The sequence below is a fragment of the Triticum urartu genome, chromosome 5, assembly GCF_003073215.2.
Source record: "Triticum urartu cultivar G1812 chromosome 5, Tu2.1, whole genome shotgun sequence".
Lineage (NCBI taxonomy): Eukaryota > Viridiplantae > Streptophyta > Magnoliopsida > Poales > Poaceae > Triticum > Triticum urartu.
In genome coordinates, this window is record NC_053026.1 from 294,956,534 (window position 1) to 294,969,900 (window position 13,367).

The 13,367-nt window shown below is 46.9% G+C and overlaps 1 protein-coding gene across 2 annotated transcripts; it reads right to left on the reverse strand.

The window, feature by feature from the left end:
- Nucleotides 1-980: 980 nt before the first annotated feature.
- LOC125508657 (protein ZINC INDUCED FACILITATOR-LIKE 1-like) lies at nt 981-8,908 on the reverse strand. 2 transcript variants are annotated; one of them, XM_048673420.1, is made up of 18 exons: nt 8,340-8,908; nt 7,965-8,005; nt 7,252-7,312; nt 6,951-7,053; nt 6,725-6,827; nt 6,560-6,613; nt 6,397-6,459; nt 6,277-6,326; nt 6,115-6,190; nt 5,855-6,025; nt 5,550-5,637; nt 5,360-5,445; nt 5,151-5,258; nt 4,947-4,991; nt 4,733-4,821; nt 4,353-4,396; nt 3,964-4,057; nt 981-1,561 (listed from the first exon to the last, which is right to left on the reverse strand). In XM_048673420.1, the coding sequence occupies exons 1-18, from the start codon at nt 8,497-8,499 to the stop codon at nt 1,159-1,161; spliced, it is 1,839 nt and encodes a 612-aa protein (XP_048529377.1). In that variant the 5' UTR covers nt 8,500-8,908; the 3' UTR covers nt 981-1,158. The 2 variants fall into 2 exon arrangements, with proteins under 2 accessions (XP_048529377.1, XP_048529376.1); XM_048673419.1 differs by lacking the exon at nt 981-1,561 and having other exon boundaries at nt 3,780-4,057; nt 4,740-4,821; nt 8,340-8,907.
- Between the last annotated feature and the right edge of the window lie 4,459 nt (nt 8,909-13,367).

A 13,367-nucleotide genomic window follows, 5' to 3' on the forward strand; every position in this document is an offset into this window, starting at 1 on the left:
GTAGATATTTCAAAATATTCTAAAAAGTATAAAAATAATATGCATCAAATATTTAAATAAATCATCATAAAAGAAAAAATATACTCACAAAAAATGAGAACAAACTTTAAAAACAACTATTTGCCTTTTTAATTAAAAAAATATGGCATTTCAATACTTTCACACATTTATAAAAATGATCATGACATTTAGAAAAATATTATTACCATCCACAAAAATGTTTACGTGCTGAAAAAATTATTCATGGCATTTTCTAGAAAATGTACATGAGAAGTGAAAAATTGTTTGACCAATTTTTTGAAATGTCTATGACATATAAAAACTGTTAGTATGTATTTAAAAACAGAGGCACAGCATTTATGGAAATGTTCACATGTTAGAGAAATTGTTTGTGCATTTAAAAAAATGGTCACCTATTTAAAAATATGTTCATGATTTTTTAGATGTTCTAGAAATGTAAAATTTTGTTTACAGGCTTTTTTAACATTTTCATAGCATATACAAGATATTTATACCATTTTTCAAAATGTTCATTCCACCTGGAATGTGTTCATAAAAATGTAAAATTGCTATTCATGCAATTTAAAAAAATCATGACGTGTAAAAATCACTGTACACTAAAACGGAAAATGATTAAAAGAGTTTGTAGACATGCACTGACGTATTAACAAGGATGAAGAAAACGGCAAGAAACAAAGACATAGTTTTTTCTTTTGCATCCGCATGTTTATTTATCTTTTTAACATAGTGTAATCGATAGATGCTTACATACATGCATATACATTCATTATTTCGAATGTACACATGCACACTGTAAACTCATGAGCACTTTCGATATACTAAGCCCACACCACATTTTAAAATTGATAAAGTCATCACATATAAGCAAAACAAGAAAAAAAAAACATACAAGAAGCAAAGGCAGAGTTGTAAGTGAAGATTTCATAACTTTGAAGCTACAATAATGACACATCAGTATGTGCAAGTGAGTCATAACAAATCGTGTATATATAATACACACACTTATACACTTGACCCACACACAAACAATATAGCACGTGAGTTTGGCCCCTCATCCAATCCGACGTGCGCGGGAACAGTAAAACATGACACATGAGGAACGCATGCCCGCTCCATAGCTCGTGAGCTGAACGTGCTCTACAGCAGCGCCGGCGACATGGCCGGGCTTGCCGCGCCCACCGCTGTCTCCTCCTTCTTGTCCTGCGAAAGGAACGGCGCCTCGGCGTTGGCGTCGGTGCAGTAGAGGCACGGGTGCTGCTCGAACCCCTGCTCTTCCAGCACCGCCCTGGCCTTCGCCACGAGCTCCCGGTTGCTCAGCGGCGCCTGGTGCGCCGCCAGCACGCTCTGCACCGCGCTGCTGAACGCCCCGCATGCCTTGCCTCCGCTGGCCTCGTACGCCGGCACGTCCGCAGAGGTCTCGTTCGTCTGGCACCCGCTCAGCAGGATGCCCTCGTCCGGGCGCGGCGGCGTTGGCGCCGGTGCGGGCGTGGTGGACAGGGCGCTGCCGTTGCCGCCGCCGCCGTGAACGTGGAACTTGGCGCTGGCGTCGGCGCCGAAGAGCGCCACGAGGTGGTCGGCGACGTGGTGGGAGGAAGGCATGCCCGAGACGGCGGAGAGGTGGTCCAGGAGCGCGCCGTAGGGAAGGAACCGGGCGGTGCGCGCGGACGGCGCGCCGGGGCCGGAGCCGACGGAGGGCCCGATCTGCTCCTTCTCCTGGTCGATGAGGCCGCCGCTGTGGCACGAGTCGGACACAATGGTGAAGCTCGCGCCCGGCGGCACCCGGTCCACCAGCTGCCGGAAGTCCACGTCCGTGATGAGGTTGAAGTCGGTGGGCACGATGGCCTCCTCCTCCGCGCCGCCGTCGCCGTGGCGCGGCGGGACGAGCGTGCCGTGGCCGCTGTAGTGGAAGAAGAGCACGTCCCCGGGGGCGGCGCGGGCGACCATGTCCGCGAGCGCGCGGCGGATGTTGGCCCCCGTCGGGAGCACCTCGGCGCCGCGCCCGTCCCCGTCGGTGAGCACGGCGACGTCGGCCGGCGCGAAGCCGAAGCGGGCGACGAGGGCGGCCCGCACGGCGTCGACGTCGTTGATGCAGCCGCGGAGCTCGTAGCGCGTGCCCACGTAGTTGCAGCCCACCAGCGTGGCCAGCCTCTTGCTCGCCTCCCCCTCCATCTTCTTGCGTGTGTTCCGATCCAATGTACGTAGCTAGCTTCGTCACCTCAGCAATGGATGAAGAGACCAGCAGGCTACCGTGTGCAGATGTGCGAATGTCCCCGACGATCGTGAACTCGTTATATGGAGGCTTCTTCTCTGTTGCTTGACTGTGGATGCAATGCAAGAAACGTGTGCACGGGGTTAAGCAATCCATTTCTGCATATCGTTTCTGATATATTTCCAGTTCGATCAATTTTAACCTCGTCTGGTAGTACAACCTACACTACTACTATGGAAATATACTTAGACTAGACGCCTCATCAAGGACGGTTTTTCCATATCTTCGGTGTGGGCGGTTTTGCGAATCATTAATCGGTACACAGAGCACGAACAAGATCAATGTCACATCGCAGGTTGAGAATTGAGATATCGTCCCTCGTTCCTTTCTAGTGGGGGAGAGAGCTCCCTTGCGTGCAAGAAATGTGTAAGCTATGTGTCTTACACATAAATAATAATCGGGTGTTCCTCAAGCGTGTAAACCTCCCAGTTTACGTCTCTCTAGCAGATGCTTCTGCCAGGCTTCCATGAAATTGCGTAAATGTCAAGTTAAGTATCCTCCAATTAGTTTGGATTGCGCTTGCTTCTACGCATGGATCGATAATAAACGGTGAGGGTTTTCTTAGATCGTCAAGATTGATCGTGATAATTATTAGGACCACGAATATGGACATGAATTTCCGGTGGCAATGGCGTGTAATCAAAAAAAACTTCCAGGGGAGCTCTCTGTTTTTTTTCTGAACACGGTGCACACCCAGGAATATGACCCTCAAATTTTGTTTTTCTTTTTTCCGTGAACAAGACTTCACTATTCGGTTTTTAGGAAAGTGAACAAAATTTTAGTTCATTTTTCTGAGACAAGTGAACAAGATTTTAGTTTTTTTCTTTTGAGACAAACAAGATTTTTTTTTTGAGGGGAACAAGATTTTAGTGAAAGCTGGCGTCCATATGTTTCTTAGAGCCCACTGGCCTTCAGATGGGGCTTTGGGCCACAAAAGCCCATCGTTTATGATCCGATCCGTGACCCGGGCACGAACCGTGCTTCTCTGTACGGGTGGAAAGGCGTGGTCGGACGGCGCTACGAGACGACTCGACGAGCGACAGAGGAGCGGCGCCACAGGCCTCCGACAGCGTCATCGCCGGGCGCTCGCGCCGCCCGTCGGCGAAAGCTGGAGGAGTGCCGTCGGCGTCGAGCACGCCGAGCAGGCTCCAAGTCGCGGGGCACGAAGCGCTCTGCCCCTTCTCCTAAGTCCTGACCACAACCCGAAGAACCAATCCGCGTTTCACCACCATGACCACACCCATCGTAATAATCGTTCAGCAGCTCGCACCGCAACGGCGACCCGCTACTGCTGCTGTCAGTCAATCTCAGCACCCGTCGCCTGAGCTGTTTTCCAGAGCAGACTTCTCTGTTTTTTCTCCTCCGACCCGAAGCAGGGCAAACGGCGCCCCCCCAATTGCATCAAGAAATTGAAAGATTCATTCAGGTTACCTCTATTCCTCCTTACTACAGTAGGTACCATAGGCTAACAACAACTAGGAGAGCAACAGAGCATGCCAAGACTGCAATTGGCCGACTGATTGATTTAGGTCACAAGTGCCAACAACACTGCTACATCTACAAGTACAAGAAAAGAAGACTCTTCAGTCTTCGCTCTTATAGCATGCCAGTGCCACACAAACACACGCACTGCTCTATAGCACTACCTACACAGGTACTCTGTCAGGTTTTACTTGTAGTGTTGGGGGACTGCCAGGAAAGGCTTGAAGGTCAGCAAGAGCCCAAGGACCTCTGTCACGTTCAGTAGAAGGAACACCATCTGATCACCTGAAAACACATGACGAATTATGAGATATACTATACAAAGCGACAGTGATACACTCAAACCATATGATAGAAATGCTAAATTCCACCTGGTTCAGTTCTATGGAAAACAAAACTGGTTTACATTGTACTTTAGTGATCTAAACGCTCTTATATTTCTTTACGGAGGGAGTACTACCTATTTTTGGTTACCGTAATTTAGTGATTATAACACAACAACTTATACTTTAACCATTGAGAACTGAGAAGACTAGTGATGCTGCAATTGATATATTTCCTGGAACTGCACTTTTTTTACCTGGAAAGAACGCTGCATGCTGGCGCTTCTGTGCCCACGAGAATCTGCAATCACAAAACGTTTTCCAACAATAAGTTTATCTTCTTTTTTTCAAAACATATTTATGGCTTATTAGAATTGCTTCAGGATTTTAGATTTATCTTCAGGTAACACAGCCACATGGGTTCACTACACTAGCAAAGTAATAATAAGACTAGCACTGATATTAATGATGATGGATAATAGCAGCATCTCTGTGTTTACTGAACCAGTATTTCCACAACAGTCCCATTCTTGGGCAGAAACCATTGTTCAAACTGGGAAGTTCAGATCATCAAATACTTTACTCTTCTTCTTTATCTTTCCAACAAATAGGAGATTAAGAAAGCAAGACTACTTACAGAATACCTGCCCCTGCTGGAGCGACAGACTTGAACAAGGACATTAATGTTGTGGCTATTCCATTCGCAGCACCTCTTTGCCCTTGTGGCTGTCAAAATAAGATCCAACACAAGTGAGGAATTTGTTTATACATTAGTGAATTGGAAAATATTGTTTTCCGTGAGAAAGATCTCAGGCAGTGTTCCAGTGAACTGAGATAAGTTGGCCACGTACCACGGCATTGTTTTGTAGAAGAGAAGTGCCGGAAACTCTAGTTATCTGATCAACATCGCAGCGATGAGCATTCGTGAAAGGAAAATATTTGAATTGGACATGCACTAATTCTTATCTATGATGATTTATTGGCACATGTATGTAACCATTTGCTAGAAGTAAAGATGGCTTAAACCTAGGAACAACATTCTCGTAAGTACTTACAGCGAGAACGCTTTTAATCATTGCTGCAATATAGAGAGCCAGACCAAGTCTTATTCCTGACAAGCGTGTCATAAAGGGATAAGCAGCAATAATTGGTATAGACAGGGCCTGCAATGCTAATGGTCAATTTACAAAAATAGGAGACAGTGAATTATTAAGTAAACTGAAATTGGCATAAAGAAAAAGAGTGACATTAGTAAGAAACTCACAGATGCAATGCGGGTTGAGTTTACAGGTCCTAGTGTATTATTGAGCCAACGATAAACAAAGATTTGGTATACAAGAAGACTGACACCTACAGTGTAACAGATTGCATGTTTACAGCTTAAAATTAAATCACTAAGAGGTATGTAAAAATGTTCAAAAAATTAGGGAATAAATAGATTAAACTATGCTTACCTGCCACTGTAAGAACTTGACCGACATCCTTAGATGAAAAGCTAAGTCCACCATATTTTCTACCACTTACAGTCCACAGGGAAAATATCTGATGTTGAATTGTAACAAATAACGGTTAGAAAATTTAATCTTGCATGCAGCAGATGAGCTTTGCATGAAAAATATGTATAAATTTTAGATACAATGGGTCAAAAATTAATATATTTTCGGTTTTAAAAAAGAACTAATATATTTACTGCACCTAGATCTGCAGTATCCATTTGGAGAACTTCTATATATCATGATTTAATCATACTGTATATTACCTCACTATATGCAGTGTCATGAAGGGAGAAGACACAATATGTGATAATGGACGACATCAACGGCCAATTTTTCCATAAGCTCTTCTTAGGTGACTCTGTACTTTCCTGAGTTGTGCCAGCTTCAGCCGTTTCAGCTCTCATTTCAAACTTGGCGTGCTTGTGTAGTGTTTCCTGTTTAGTGCATCGATGTGAATACATAGCATTCAAACAAAACTCAATAGATATACATATACAGTATGCATAGTTCAGGTTGTACATACCGGAAGCCATATGCAGCTTATGAGGGCGAATGTTGCGAAAATTGATATGCAAAGACATGGAAGAAGATATGGGAACCTGCATGATTGGGATCGCGGACATGAAAATGGGCAAATATTTATGCCATTTAGTATGAAGAAATCAATGATAGGAGAAATGAGTACCTCCCAAACGTTGACTTGTCATGGAAAATGTGTGGATATTGTTTGGCTGGCTGGTAATAAGTAGAAAAAAAATGGTCAAATGAAAATCTCAGTGAATATGATTAACGCCTGTGATATTACCTGAGCAAGGTAGCCCCCAATTGCTGGGCCAATTATAAGGCCTAATCCCCATGCTGTATTGACCTGAATGTTTATGAAAGATCAAACTGAGTTCATGATATGCTTCGGTGTTATTATGGACTATGCATAGGTAGTTAAGTGTTTTATGTCGAACTGAAATTACAATTGATATGCCCAAAGCTTGTTCGTCATCCCGGCAAACTTCAATGGAGTAAGCCTGCAGCCCCGTGTAACCATAACATTATCGAAATAGACATTTGACATGATTAACAAAAACAGCTGTTGATCATTCCTGCAACTGTCCCTCGAGTTTTGTTTTTTAAGGTACCTTGATTGGTGCTAGAAATCCGTTTAGTGCACCAAGAAGCAACCTTGTAGTGATAGCCATCCAATATTTCACACTTAATCCGAATAAAGTGTTGAACACAATGCTGAAATGTGCATGAGGAAATCAGTGTACGCTTTTCTCTCTCTAAAAGACAAGGAAATGAAAATTGAATGTTGTGCTAAATTTTCATCCGTTTGGAGGGAAAGATAGTATCACAAATACTTACACCGTGAAAAGTGAAAATACAATTACAGGCTTCCGTCCGATGCGATCTGCAACCATGCCCCAAAAGATCGATGCGAAACCTCTACCAACCATATATGATGCACCTACAGTAGAAATGTAACAGTTATGTACCGAATATTGACATTATTCTGAAACAAAGTATGCATGAGTTTCGTTGCTCACTGAAACTTTTACTATGTATGTACAAAATTAGAATTAATGTTGGTACATTTGTGAAACAAAGGCATGTGCATCAACTTTGTTGGTACAGAATGGCAGTTATGTAGTACAAAAACTCTTACCAAGAAATCCAGCATAGAATCCAATATCTTCTTCTCTTTGAGCAACGTGCAAGTCTTGTATCTGATTTAGAGAAGGGAAAAACCTGAGTACTTCTATTTTTTATTTTGCAAAATATATATCTTAGGAAGATAGCAGATCATAGGGGTTATAAAAACGTTCAGTAAAATAAAAAGAATAGTTGGCTGGTGATAACTAGGATACGGACAATTGCTCTCCTTTATATATGCCACTGAATTTTGCATGGCATCTGCTTTTTGTTAAAAACGGGTGAAAATAGCTTACTGGCAAAAAGGTAAATTTTGCATAGATACATGATGTGTCTTAGCTATCGACCAACCGAACAGATGTCTGGGCAGTTCGAGAATATCATGCATATTCTATTTATTTACTTTATTAGGGTGAGGTGGACTATTATGGAGTCTTAAAACAACCCAAATGATAACGCCCACACGTGTGGTACGAAAGCAATTCCGTCCACATGTTTTTTGTTAGCAAATTTAGTTGTGAAGCATGGCAAGTTTCAGTTTTTTTGAGATTTTTTTTAGATGACAACTTTAATGTAAAAACAAAACGTGTGGGTGATGTTACTACATGCCACACGTGTGACAGTTATCGGCGTCCTAAAACAAACACCCATGCCAAATGAAGAGTGAAATCCAGCTAGCTACATGAAGAAAGGGAAAATGGCATGGGTATGTGAAGGCGAACTCACCATGAAGTAGAGAAACGGGAACAGCGACGTGATCGGCAAAGCTGAAAAAGATGGATGGAGACAGAGGGACGGACAGGCAGAGAGGATCAGTCATGTTGGGAACCCAACAGAGTAACAACATTATAATATGTCAATCATATATGTGCTCCAAGAATGATACCACTACGAGCAAGAACTGAGGCAGAACGCAGAAGCATTATTATTATTAAGAAACGAGTACGTGCAGTGGGTATAAGATAAGACCGAGAGAAGGGATGAATTAAGAAATACTACTCCAGCTCGCAGGAGCAAGACAAGACAAGAGCAAGATATCGACCATGCCAGTACCAGTAATTTAATCATCTTGGTTGTAGACAGGGAGTAGTATATACTGACATGATGCAAAGGTGGTGATCCCGACGAAGAAGAGCTCCTTGTACGGGGTCCCCGTGCTGCTCTCCTTCCTCCGCTCCATGGCGCACCCGGGGCACCCCTCGTAGTACACCTTGGCCGGCGCCGCCGGCGGCGGCGGCGTTGGTGGCGGCGACTCTCCCATCCTTCTCAGCCAGACGACCACGACGACGACGACTACTCTGAGATGATGGCTGGCTGGCGGAACGGGACGACGGCAGATGCGGCGGGCTGAGCCGGGGAAGGAAGGAGGAAGAGGCGGCTGGCCGGGGCGGAAGAGGAAGGACGAGCGGCGCCGATGGAGTCGAGTGGGGGCGAGTTGAAGAAGCTTGTCGTGTGGATCGTGTCTTGGTACGTGTGCCCCGCTTGGCAGCAGACGGCCGGGGCGCCGCGAGAGGGACACGTCACGGCTCAGGAGCGGCGTGACGGACCGCGGGAGCCACCAGCGCACCAGATCACCATCGCTTCAGTCCAGACAAATCCAGCTTACAGCAGTACTACGTCGTTACGGTAACTGAAGCTATATGGCAAAGGTGAAGAAGGTACGTAGTTCGAGCGATGGTACTGGTATATATAGAGAGAAAGTGCCAGGTACAAAGCTGAGATTACAGTCGCATGCATTGTTCTGATGCAAAGGCTGAGGCTGATTCTTTTTTTTTCAAAAAAAAAGCAGAGCTGAGATTTCTGGGTTTTGAAAAATAAGATACGAGCTTGGTCGTCTCTCCTTTAAGTAGTTATTTTATAAATTTACTTTACTTAAAAGGGATTTAAGGTGGATGGAGTATATAAGAGTATTATACTTGATATCGAACTGATGCATTCCACGGCTTAACTTATTATAACGAGTAAAAGCAAATAAAACAGTTTTGGAAATATTCCAACGGCCTGACCAAAGATGAAGATGCCACCACCATTCACCAATCTCGTCCGCCGCATTTTCTTTTCCCCACAAAAACAAAAATAAAACGCCTACTCGTCCATCACATCTTCTTTCCCCTGCACAAAGAAAAGAAAAAAGAAACGTCTACTCGTCCATCGCATGCACAGTCTTTCCCTTTTCCCTGGTCGGAAGTGGTCATCTTGGATATCCTTTTGTCGCCCAACATAAGTGGTTACTGACACGTACTTTCTTCATTTAGAATTACTTGTCGTCGAAATAGATGTATCTAGACGTATTTTAACTCTAGATATATCCATTTTCTAGACAAATAATTTCGAACGGAGGGAGTATTAATCTGCGGACTTCGCGACAGCCGATCAGTTCGGCCATGCATGATAAGTAAGCATGATGCCATTGAATGAACACAACCAATCCTATGAATCATGCCACTTGCTAGAGTAGTACGTAGTCGGTGACAACAGTTCTTCATTCACATGCCGGAACTCATCACAACGGCAATTTTGACGAAGATCCGCACCCAATTACTCCTGTAGTCGTTTACTTATTTTATGATGAAATGAATACGTTCGGCAATACCTTTGAAGGAATAAATATATCTAGACATATTTTAGTTTTAAATACATCTATTTACATCTATTTCTGCGATAAATATTGTCGGATAGAGGAAGTATTAATTACTTCTGTTTTTCTTTCTTTCAAAACTTTTTCTTTTTTTAAAACTTCTATACTTTGCGGTGAAATTACTAATTAAGGAATATTCGTTGCAAAGAACACTTCATTTTTCCAGGTCGCGACAAGTGGCGCAGATGCAGCGCGCCACTTGTTGCAACATGGGAGTTTTCCCTTTTTCGTAGATTCGTTTATTCAAAACGCTTTATCTTTTAAACCGTGCGTCCAAATCTCGAACCGTTTTTATTATTGGATTCCTCGCGTCGAGATCTTCAAAACTAGATTCCCTGTTGATAGGTTTTAACGAACTTTTTTTCATGAAAAAAACCGGACGAAAAAACCAAACTGGGAGCACGGTTTTTTCCTTTCCGAAAGAGGCACACCCGTGCCTCTCGCGAAATCACACCCGTGCCTCTCGTGGAAGCAAAACCGTGACTCTCGTGGAAGGAAAAAACATAAAAAACACGTTTTTTTCGTTTCCTAAAGGTAAGGCCGTGACTCTCATGAAAGCACAACCATGCCTCTCGCGGAAACAAAACAGTGACTCTCATGAAAGAAAAAAAACAGAAAACGCGTACTTTTTCCTTTCTGAGAGGCACGGCCGTGACTCTCGCGAAAGCACAACCGTGCCTCTCGCGGAAGCAAAAACATGACTCTCGCGAAAGAAAAAAAACAGAAAACGCGTTCTGTTTTTTCCTTTCCGAGAGGCACGGCCGTGACTCTCGCGGAAGCAAAACCGTGACCCTCGCGAAAGAACAAAAAACAGAAAATGCGTTTTGTTTTTCCCTTTCAAGAGGCACGGCCGTGACTCTCGTGAAAGCACAATCGTGCCTCTCGCGAAAGCAAAACCGTGACTCTCGCGAAAAAAAACAGAAAACGCATTTTTGTTTCATTTCCGAAAGGCACGGCCTTGACTCTCGCTAAAGCACAAGCGTGCCTCTCGCGGAAAAAAACGTGACTTTCACGAAAGAAAATGCGTTTTTTCGCGCAAAAAAACCGTTTTTTTATCGAAAAGCAAAGAAAGACCGAAGGAAAACCAAAACGTCGAAAAAAACCGTTTAAAAAGCCGAAAACGCGTGCGAAAAAATAAAAAAATAAAATCCAGAGAAAGCGTCCAGAACGCGACACGTGGCGAATGACTGAGAACACGCCAAATGATGCTGATCGTTGCGAGGCTCCCGAAGAAGCGCTCGTTAACTAGTTGCTCCCACTTTGCGGGGACAGTGGTGGAATGGCCAGTGGCAGGAGTAAGGACATGTCTTTGGGCCAAATCCTATTTGTTTGGATCATTCACGAGCGGCTACTTAGGGTTTTTTTTTTTAACAAAACATGGCATCAACAGGTGCCTAATTCCATTTCAGCACTTTAAGAACAAGTACATGTAAACACTCTCAGCTTCTGGAGATGCAGCCCCCCGCACCCACGCTCCTGCGGCGTGCCACTCCGGCGCCCGCAGCCACCATAGCCGCCGCCGCTGACTCCTCCTCCTCCCCTCCTGGCGCCTCCTCATCCTCTCCGCGGTTCCCTCCGGGGTTCCCTACGCCGCAGTTCGGGCGGAAGGAGCTGGTGGCCTCGCTGTTCCCCCAACTGACGCTGACCACCCCAGATCTGCATCCTCCAGCTTCCCCTCCTCCATCTACGGCCGCGGTGGCTGATGCTGTGGTAAGCGAGCCCCAGCGCCGGGTCTGCTTTGCCATCAATGAGGATCTCCTTCAGGATACTCCACCCCCTCCCATTCAAGGCGCCCATCGCCCTTGCCTCAAATCGGCGCCTGCTGCCGCATTCAAGTCGCGTGCCCGATGGGATGCGACGAGCCCTCCCTCAAGCCCTGCGCCGGCTACAGGGGATTCAAGTCAAGCTGCTCCTGCCGTGGCCGCTCAAGATCATCAATGGAATTTGGTGCATCCTGCATATTGGTGGAGAGAAGGCCGCCCCAGCAACCCACATTCAAGACGGCGACCTGCGGCTTCTTATTCCCCTCCTCGTAGACAGGGCGAGTTCGTCAAGCTGCAAGACAGAGAGTGCCATCGCTGCCTACTGAAGGGGCACTGCAAGGCAAGCTGTAGAAATCCATTCACATGCCGGAGATGTCGCCAGATTGGGCATAGGGCGAGGGGCTGCACCAACTCTCCGTCCCCCCCCCGGTCCCCTTCTGCTGCCCCTCCTTCCACCACAGTGAGGTCCCCTGCTGCGTCCAGAGAAGCTGTGTCCCCTGCATCGACTCCTCCGACCCTCCCGTCGCCTCCGTGGAGCTCCATGCCACGTCAAGAGCCCCGCGTCGGCGACCTGTCGCTGTGTCCCGATGAGGGGAGCGTCGTCATCATCTCCACGCCCGAGATGGACGCCAACGCTGCCAGCCTCGCCTCCTTGGGAGCCTTCCTCTGGCTTGGAGGCAGCAGGCCAGCCGTGAGCGCTGCTGAGATCAAGGAGGTCATCGACATGCAGTTCGGCGTGCGGGCTGTCAAGGTGGTGCCACACTATCCGGAGGACTTCTTCGCCCTCTTCGACTACCAGCACCAACGCGACAGGGTCACGGCGCCGGGCCATTTTCAGCACAACGGGCTCGACATCCACTCCGCCAACTGGCGCCTTGACGCGCACTCTGATGCGATCCGGGCGGACTACCACGTCCATCTATGCATCGAAGGAATCCCTCTCAACGCCTGGTGCGACTCCGTGGCGGCGCAGGTGCTCGGGCCGAACACCTTCGTCCACTACTTCGACGTCGACACTCTACAACGTGAAGATGCTGCCAGTTTCAAGCTCTGGGCCTGGTCGGCGAACCCCTCGGCCATCCCCAAGGTGCAGCAGGTCACCATCGCGCCGCGGGTGGCCATTGGCGTTGGTGGGGCTCCGTCAACGGCTGTTGGGCATCGCGGTATCCGACGTCGCGCCATTGTTCATCTCAACCAGCTGGAGGACTACATGCCCGATGCTTTCGGCAACATCTCTCGCTGCCCGCATTCTGAGCCTTTCACCTGGCGCTATGGCGTGGTGGATGGCGAGCGCCGGGTGCGGGATAGGCAGGAACCTCCGCCTCGCAGCCGTGACGATGAAGACAGGCACCGCCGCGACGACGAGCATGACACAGATGACCGGCGGGGTCGGGACAATGACCGGCCGCGATCCTCCTGGCGTGACCGTTTCTTCAGGAGCCGTTCCCGTGCTCCGGAACGCCGAGCTGATGAAGATCACCATGGTTCGCGCCGCGAGGAGCGTGGCGGGGACCGTGGCAGGGATGACCGCGGAAGGGACGGCCGGCACCGTTCTGGTTCAGCAAAGATGATTCGAGGCCGCTCTCTCCCGCCCTCCCCTCGCACCACCTCATGCGACATCATCGAGCTCACCCCCTCTGGTTCGGCCCTGGGCTGGCTCTGCGGCGCGACTCGCATGGTGACTAGAGTGCAACCTTCCTTAACCCTGGATGCACACCAGGCCATGAC